This window comes from Lipotes vexillifer, unplaced genomic scaffold (genome assembly GCF_000442215.2).
Source record: "Lipotes vexillifer unplaced genomic scaffold, Lipotes_vexillifer_v1.1 scaffold356, whole genome shotgun sequence".
Taxonomy (NCBI): Eukaryota; Metazoa; Chordata; class Mammalia; order Artiodactyla; family Lipotidae; genus Lipotes; species Lipotes vexillifer.
The window spans coordinates 2,738,801-2,748,330 of NW_006797342.1; the positions used below are offsets into that span (position 1 = coordinate 2,738,801).

Below are 9,530 nucleotides of genomic sequence, written 5' to 3' on the forward strand. Positions count from 1 at the left end.
ACACACACACACACACACACACACACACACACACACACACACACACACAGCTATGTTAATTAGCTTGATTACGGCGCTTATCTCACAGTGGATACGTATATCAAATTGTGCACCTTAAAAATATACAAGTTTTAGTTGTGAAATATCCCTCGACTAAAAAATTTAAAGTAAATTTTGTTTTCCCAATACACATATTTTATACAGATTAGTCACATAATCTCATCACGTACCATGGAAAGAAACATGCTTCCCGCATTGACGGCACATGTAAAGCAACTGGACAAACACAAACCACACAGTGCGTTCTGCGCTAGCTCATGTTGCCACCTATAGAGCGCGTGCTGCACATGTCCTCAGCCAAGACGTGCCGTTTACACAACACTGACTATCCACAGAACCAATGTCCAAGGTATCCGGGACAATGGAGCTTCCCCACGCCTGCTGCCATGGTCCCCCCGTCCTTCCTTCCTCTCCTTCCTCCCCCTCTAAAAATATATCTTGAAAGATGTTGGAAAAAAGAGCTTTTCAGTCTGTGACTGGAAGTAGAGTAAAAGGTGGCAAAGCCTAGTGCAGAAGCCATGAAAACGACTGTAATTTCTGGCACACAAGAGACCTGATGCGAGGTACAGCCTGCAGAAGAGGAACACTCTGGTCCAACCCTGTGCTGATTCGCATCCTGGAATGACTTGGCTCTCTGACCCCTTCTCCATCAAACAAGAGCTCCACCCAACATGTTAAAAGGATAAAAAGGCGCCTTAGCCTCAAGCCGTCAAGTACAAAATAAAAGTAGAATTAACTCACCTTGTTGCTTTCAAAATTAGGCATGTGACTATGTGTCTCTTCTTTCACTATCTTGGCTGGTTTCTGGAGAGAAAATGCACCATGTGTTAAATTTAGCCGCAGTCAACCTGTGTCAAAGTCCTTTAAAAAGCAAAGAGCGCATGAAGCCATGTGACTTTCTGACCATTTCTACAGGTAAAGCTGAAAGGTCACCAGTTTTTCCACAGTGGTTACTTCAAGTCCAAGGCTGCGTCTGCTCTGCATTTTTACCTCTGGCTCCTCCAACCAAGGGCCAGCCTGAAACGGAGCGGGACCCTATAGTCTTTCCCTGTCCGTGTCCTCCAGCTGCCTTCTGTCTGCAGGAAAACTCTAGCCAAAGAATAACTTTAACCAGAGAAGAGAGATAATGCAAAGCAAAGAAAAACAAACAGGACAAAATAATAATAGTTTAGTCATTAGCAGAGTCAAGGACCTTTAGTCCCTCCTCAAGGGCTATAGATAATAATCTGAGCCATGTCCTGGGAGCTGTCTTGTAGACACTGAAAACCCCACCAGGTGGGAGAAGTGAACTCCATGATGACCAGATTGTAGCCATGACACAAGTTGCCACAATTCTGAGACTTGGCCTCCAAGAAATGGGAACAAACGACCTTGGAACTGAAGACTAACTGTACTTAAAACAATCAGGATGATGCTGGTCAGAGCACCAGTGACCAATTTCAAGATGACCATCAGAGCCGACTGTGCTGTTCCTGCATGAAGCTCCCCCCCTCCGCCTGTAAAAGCTCTTGCCCCCTGATTGTGAGTGGTGCAGGAATCAGCCTTTAGATGTGAGTCCAGCCTCCCACCGCCCACCCCCAGTTGCCAGCCTCCAGAATAAAGCAAACTTTCCTTTCCACCAACTTTGCCCTCGAGTATTGGCTTTGGAGCAGCGAACAGCCGGACGCCACTTTTGGTGACAAACCTGTTTAATAAAACTGTTGGAGAAAACTTTGAGACACTATAAATCCCTTTTGTGTAAAACAGAGAGAGTGGTCACTGCAGACACCTCTGTGCTTCTCCGCGCACCCTTGGGGACCTGAGCAGCACCCTCTTCCTCTGGGCCCAAGGGGCACCACCACGGCCTGCTGGTCCTGCTACCCCCGGCCGTGTGCGCACTCCCCTTGTGGATAATCTCCCGGTTGTCATAACTTGCTGGCAAAAGGCAGCAAGCTATCATACTTGGTGTCCTGGAACCTCTCTCCACACCGGGGGAAAATCGTGTGGTTCTGGGGCCAAAATAAAGGTGCCCACAGGGGCTCCTTCAATTACGTGTCTGTGTCAGTGGGAACAGGTGGGCTGGTGAAGGCCTCCCGTTCATCAGTCACCCAGGAGACTCCGAGCCCTGCTGTTTCCTCAACCTCAGAGGCAAAGAAGGCACGTGGCCGACCCCACGCTGGCTCTTAATGCCTCTGCCTGGAAGTGTCACCCGTCATCAGTGACGGCAAGTCGCGTAGCTACACCTGAGCTAAAGTGGGTGGAGAAGCCAGCTCTTACCGAGTGACCAGAATTGATGTTAGTGACAAGCCCCAAGGACCTGCCAGCTCCTGCCAGCTGACCCCTGAATGTGCAGCGCTGAGCTCTGCAGCTGTGTAGACAAGTGTATTCAATACAGTCGATCCCATTAGCCCAGACCTCAGTCACCCAAACCTTCTGAGAACTCAGACCCTGACTGCATGAGCGTTCTCTCCCTATGGTCTACACAGAGAAGGAACTGTGATGAAGAAAGTTGGCTGGGGCTGATCAAACTGCACTTAAAGAGAAGTTAAAAGCACATTCTTTCACAGAATAATTGATGTGATGCAGATCACTGACTCATTCACTGATTCAGCAATATATAGTAAAGACTTTTCTCACTATTTGCAAAAGTCTCAGGGAAGGAAACAGTCTCTCTCTCCTTCTTGTGGATGTTCACGCGTCTCGCCCAGAGCCTAAGTAACATCTTAAGGAAACAAGCCCGAGGCCGAAAGTCAACGTGCTGAGGAAGGCAGTGGAGCCCTGGGAAGACGAGCCCTCAGTGACCCCAGAAGCCGCTGGGCTGCAGCTCTGGAACCTTTGCAGCTTTTGCCGGGAGCCTCTAGACCTCTAGTACATGCGTGGTAAGTGTCTCCTATTGTTTAAGCCATTTCTCCTTCGGTTTTCCGTTCTTTACAGCCGAAGGCATCCTAATAGTGCTAATTACACTTTTTAATTTATTCATTAATGTGCGAACTCCAAGGACAGATATGAGCTTAGTCTGAGCCACTCTGCAGCTGAAAGTAACAAAGCTTTAAAGCTGTGTTATGTTTTTTCTAACTGAACAATTCAGAGATTACACAAATTCAGACGGACCTTCTCCTAATTAGTCCACATAATTTTGGTTTTACTGCAGTTAGTGTCTTATTCTTAGCTTATCTCTGGAGTGAAGTGAACTACGGGAAGTGCAGTGGAGGGTGACCACCCTGGTAGCTGCTGGAGAATCTAAGGAAAGGCCCTCTCTCTTCCTGCCAGACTCTCTGGGACTCCCTGAAAATAAGTGAATTTCAGCAGAGGTCAGACCTGGACTCAGTCCACTGTGATTTCAGTCAAGCCTTCTCATGCATCAACTGCAGACCTGGGGTTTATACACCTGCTTATTGCCTGCTGCAAAATGATATCGTAAAGCTACTCTGCTAAAATAGAGCTGAGCATGTGTGGAGAGATGCTGAACTATTTCCCCCAAAAGGAATCAAAGGTCAGGGTCCTGGCTAAACAGAGACTGCAATTCTGGGCATTTTTCTCTTTTTAAAGTACTTATAAAAAATAAATATAGGGGGCTTCCCTGGTGGTGCAGTGGTTAAGAATCCACCTGCCAATGCAGGGGACACAGGTTCGAGCCCTGGTCCGGGAAGATCCCACGTGCCGCGGAGCAACTAAGCCCGCACGCCACAACTACTGAAGCCCACGCACCACAACTACTGAAGCCCGCACGCCACAACTACTGAAGCCCATGCGCCTAGAGCCCATGCTCCGCAACAAGAGAAGCCACCGCAATGAGAAGCCCGCGCACCGCAACGAAGAGCAGCCCCCGCTCGCCGCAACTAGAGGAAGCCCGCGCGGCAACAAAGACCCAACGCAGCCAAACATAAATTAATTAATTAATTTAAAAATATTAAATAAATAAATATAATCTTAAATCTGGCAGAAGACATTACTTTGTGACAAAAGTAGTCCTTAAATCAGAGAGAACTTCAACATCAATGTCTTAACATCTGATGTCACTTTTGTGCATATTACAAGTGCTAAAAATCATTTCCTTAACGTTGAGGTATAATAACTCAGGACTTTAAAATCGAAGCTGGTGTAAGAAGTCAGCATTCTGGGAGAATCGAGGCTGATAAAGCAGACAGTTAACTCAATCACCCTTGTCCTCCACTCAAGCTCGGACAGAGAAAGGTTGGAGGGGGCGGTAGATGGCAAGGGGATACATTAACCGCTACTAAAGCCGATGAGAAACGAGGCACTGAAAGTAAATCATAATTTCTTAAAAGTGAAAACTCAAAAGGAGACAGTGCAGCATAGAAGAGGAAAAAGGTGACTAACGCCCATGGACCATAGTCCCTGTCACCATGGTTGACCATCAGTAAAACGCTTTCTAATGTCTTGCCACAGCCAGAGTCTCAATCCCTAGCGTTCTCCCTTTCACTTTCATTATATTTTCCACAGCTTAGCCTTTCGTCCTGTTCAGGAACCACCTGGTTCAGGACAAACAGGGTTCAGTGGCTTGAGCTTCACCATTCATGATACAGGCACTGAAATCACTCCATTAACTCAGAGCACAGCTCCTCTAACCCGGCACCTCAATCTTGATTCTCTCATGAGCCAAAGATGGGTGTCAACAGAATTCTACGAGGGTCTCAATGTCAAGTTTGTTCTCCAGAATAAGCTTTTACGACCAGAGGCCCTGGAATGTAAGCATGCACCTTCCAACATATGCAGGAAAATGAGCGGCTCTTTGAAATCAACTGCAAAGGTGTCAGGTGGTGGAAAACCAAGTGGCTGATGTAGGAGGACAGAAAAAGTGACACATCTGGTTGAAAGTATGTATCACTCTGTGGGTAAATTAAAGAGAAAACAATCTCTTTACCACTGAGCACCTGACACCCCTGCCCCGTGCTCCAACGCAGCTGCCCTGTCCTCTCTGCACAGCTCCAAGGAGTTCTTGACTGACTCAGAAGTCCGGGGGGGAAGCTTCTAGGCACTGGAGTGAAGGAAAGGTTAAGAGGCCACAGTCAGCCTCACTCACCATCACAAAAAAAGCAGATGTTACACGATGGCACCCGGCAGGAATAAGGGACAGCCCACCTTCCACACTCATCCGAACCTCATCTTCAACCGTCACTCCGCAGCGGGAGTGCAGCGTCGCAGGCCGATGCTACTGCAGGACGGTCTGAGTGGCCTCAACCCTGACCTGCGACCCTGTTATTCACAGGCGTCAGCAGCTACCAACAGGATGAACAAACCACACCTGCCCCCTTGGACCCGGAGGGGTCCTCATTCTTGAGGTTCCCTTCGTCCATCTCAGTTTGACTCCAAATTCATAAATTGACTAGTTGGGATGTTATATTTTGTAACATTTTATCTTTCCGGCAACACAGAAGTGGAGAAAGCGCAATGCTGCAGCCACCAGCCATTCAGGGAATGATGAGACGCCCACAGCTTAAAGCCAGTCACTCAAAAGCATGAGAAAAGCGCTCCAGGTTATGATAAAAGGCACCACCATAATCAAATAGTTTAATATAAAGGCCAACCCGTTCTTCATTATGAACCAGAAAGTCCTAAGGGCATGAAAACAAGTACCCTCCCCTCCTTCCACAAGGATACCGGTGGCTCCAAGAGCTTAGCACCAGAACACAAATGAAAGCCAACGCCCCTCATGCAGTTCTCCAGGTGTGCAGCCCCTGTCATGTGGTGTGGACACCGCTTCCCCCCATCAAGCCTCTTCTTCCCTCCCACTACACACCAGTCTGGGGAGACCCATCTCACTCCACAGCCTCGAACACAATGGAACTCAAATACGCTAGCAACGGAAATTTACGTTTACTGTTCCCAAACAGTTATGGAAACACTATTTGACACACTAGGACTTTACCTCCATTTAAAACTGTGCCAGACACTCTCAGCGTACAACCCAGAAAACACACAATAATAGATCAATAACAATAATTCATGTTGGAGGTGGAAGTGTGGATGATAAATTTGGTATAAAAAAGTAACTGCCTAAAATGTCTTAATATTATTACTATAAAATTCTTAAGTATGCAATAAAAATATTTAAACTGTTAGTTTGGGTTTTAAGAGAAGACCAAATCTTTGGGTCATTTTTTGTCATCTCGAGGAAAAGAATAATATTACTAGTAATTTAGGAAATACAATAGGACATATGAGAAAAGTGCTCAAAATGTCAAGAGGAAGTGGAAGGCTGCTACATTAAGACAGAGTTATGACATTTTAAAAATATATCACAGGGAAAAAATTGCAGAAGTTAAAAACAAATGACAAGGTTAAGAGTGATTAGTACTGAAAGCGGAGCAGGAAAGCTCCCTGGTTCCTGTGATTCGGGGCAAGCGCAGGGCTGGGACCCACTTTATTTAAGAGGAACAAAAATGGGACTGAAATGCTAATACTGACCTTATACAGAATATAAATTATTTTCTCAAAAGCCGATAATTGGAAATGGACCTTTAATGCCTCCATGTAGATACCAGAGGCAAAGTCATGCATTTCGGAGCTTACCTGGCACAGACTCCCCTTTGAGGCCCAGGACTGGGGCCCAGAGGCCTTGGAGACCTGCTGGGTACACTGGGATTGGGGGGGGTGCGGGGCAGAGCCAGCTGGAACCCAGGCCTCCGACTCGGGCCTGGGGCCCTTTGCTTCTGCTCCTGTCCAGGCACCAGGCCTCGAAGTGAGCCCCTCCCCCCTCACCTCTCCCCTCCAGTCCCCCTGTCCCGCGCAGGACTCCACCTCTCTCCTCCATGAGGCCAGGAGGAGGGACACAGAGAGAGAGGGTCCACTGTGTGCCAGGCCCTGGACTGGGCATTAACACTTCACTTGGTGCCCAGGCTGACCTGCACAGTGACATCATCTCCGCCGCATGCACAAGGAGACTGAGGCCTGAGGTCGGGAAGCTGGGACGGGGCAGATGCATGATTCCCGACCACATGGTCTGATTATACCATCATCCCACCCTTCCACTGATGATTCCTAAAAGCCTTCTACCTGCCAGGACCTCTGCTAGGAACAGGGGCTACACAAGTGAGCAGAGCAGACCATGGCCTTCTTATGGAGCTTACAGCTTAGCGTGGAAAAGGGACAGTAACCAAATAAGGCTGAGTATGCCATCACGAACTGTGACGTGTGCTAAGAAGGATCCTGGTAGCAGAAGAGCCTTGGGGGGAAAGATGGGCAGACAAGAAAATGCACAGCATAGGATCTAAAAGATGAGCAGTAGCTAAGTGCAGGGGACAAAGAACATTCTAGAGGCCAGGGAGAGCTCTGGGGAGGGGCTGGGGATGAGATGCAGGCTGGGCTGACGGAGCAGCAGTAAGAAGGAGGTGGGCACAGTCCTGCGGTGCCCGCCACCCACCTGGCCACAGGCACCTCCACATGCACATCCGGGGCCCCCATAACTTCTGGTGCTCCTTGGGTCTCCTTGTTAGGAGCCTGGGCTTCATACACGGCACCATCTGGAGAAAAATAATGCAGACAGGGTTTTCAAACCGATTGTTCGTTATACCTTTTCTGAGCCAAACGAGAGTTACAATTCAGCATCCTTGGAGCTTCCTGTGTCACTGTCAGGCAGCCTGGCCGAGGGACCCCAGGACCCATACATCCCCTCACCTCCATTTCCCCACCACCCTTGATTTTGCTTCAGTTGAGGTGCTGGGTTCAGTGGCCCTCAACACCTGCACTGTCTCCACAAAGGTCCCAGACCCTGGGAGTCACCGTCATCCCTGTGTCCCACCCCCATGGGACTCAGGCCAGAGACAAAATACAGTGAACATTTGACAAGTGTGCGCTCAGTTCATTCAGTTAGAAATAAACGCAAAGCAACCACGAGACACCAACATCAGATTTTAAGGACACACAGATGCATTACTTCAAAATATATTCAAGAACCGGGCTTTAACGACACAGGGGTTGAATCTGTACACTGTAAGCCACTCAACTTGGCTGACAGACAAAATCATCTAATTAGCACTACAACTGGATGTACCAATATTAAATGCTTATAAAATCCCAAGGTTCCTGAAAAGTTTATCTTCACCCCGATCAGAAGCAACAGGTGACAGCAGAGGAAAAAGAAGTGGGCTAGCCAGTTCCTTCAATCTCCAAAAGGAGACAGATGTGGCCACTGATGAGCTTGATGATCTAAAACGGGAAACCGTGACCACAGCCCATCCCATTCCTCAGTCAACAGTCCTGCACCTCCCCACCCCTCACAGGGTCCATCCTGGCCCTTCCCGCCCCCGGTCCCGGAAGAACCATCCCCCAAGCCCTGGGCTGGAGGATAAGGGATGGAAGAGGAGAGAGGGCGGGAACCCACTGTGCCCCAGGGGCTCCTCTACCTATGCCTTTGATATTAATACTCATGGCAATCCTCAGACACACCTACGACATCCATTTTCAGGTAAGGAATGTGCCCAGGTCACAGGCTCATGAGGGCCACGGCTGGAATCTGAGTCCCAGCAGGCCACGCTCTCCCCGGCAGCCCAGGCCACTCCTGGAGGGTATGTTTTGCCAAGAAAGACATTTTACTCGGTGATTAAATTTTCTATTACTGTTAATATATTACAGAATTTCAGGTAGTATAGGTTCAGTAGGCTCCGTGATGAGCCCTGTTAGGGTGGAGTAGAACAGCGTGGCCTCTGTGCTCACGCATCTGCCTTGCCTGCCAGGACATGAGCTCCGAGGATGAAAGGAACATGCCTGAACACCTGCGTGTCTGGACCAGCGCCTGGTGCACAGCAGGATGACGCATTTGTCATGAGATGGGGAGAGCCAGGAGAGGGGGAGAAGCCAGAGAAAAGCGTTAGGGAAACGCCCCACTCTGTAGCCTGAAGCAAACACAGGAAGCTAAGAAACAGGGAGCAAAGAGAAGAAAACCTGAGTCGTTCTGCGTGGTACTGAGAGCCGAGGGAGAAGACAGCTTAAGAGAAGTGACTTGCAAACTTGTCAGATGCTGCGGAGAAGGCAAGGGAAGCCCTCCTTCCCGCCACCTCCCTCTCTTCTCCACAACCAACCAGGGGACTTAAGTCTTGTAGGTATCCATCACACCTACAGATGACACAGTCACAGAAAGCACCTCCTTCAGAGCCTGGCTCGCAGTCAGAGCTCATGACAGTAGGAACAGTAGCACTAACTGTAGTGGTAACAGTAGTACTGATAACGGTAGTAACAATAACACTGCTGGTAGTAGCAGCAGTAGTAAGAATAGGAGGAGGACTGAAAGGAGTGTAAATTATTTCGTTTTAAAATCACTTCTGAAGTTTAACCTTTTAAATGTCTCTCGTACTCAAAAAGTAAACCCAAACAGTAGGTTCGGATGGCTTTTATGTTCATGTTTCCCTCAAAAGGCTGATATGTTTGTTGGTTGTTTTCAGTGTCATTGGTTCTTAAGGGAAAATATGCCCTCCCAGAGATCCACAGAGACGACAGAATTACTTTTTTTTTTTTTTTTTTTTTTTTTTGGG

The 9,530-nt window shown here is 48.2% G+C and overlaps 1 protein-coding gene across 1 annotated transcript in view; it reads right to left on the reverse strand.

Moving 5' to 3' along the window:
• The window catches only part of DCDC2C (doublecortin domain containing 2C), a 123,135-nt gene that overhangs the window by 62,727 nt on the left and 50,878 nt on the right, over positions 1-9,530 (reverse strand). The window contains 2 exon segments of the mRNA XM_007472265.1: positions 802-864; positions 7,420-7,523. Of these exon segments, the coding sequence (XP_007472327.1) occupies positions 802-864; positions 7,420-7,523 (167 nt within the window).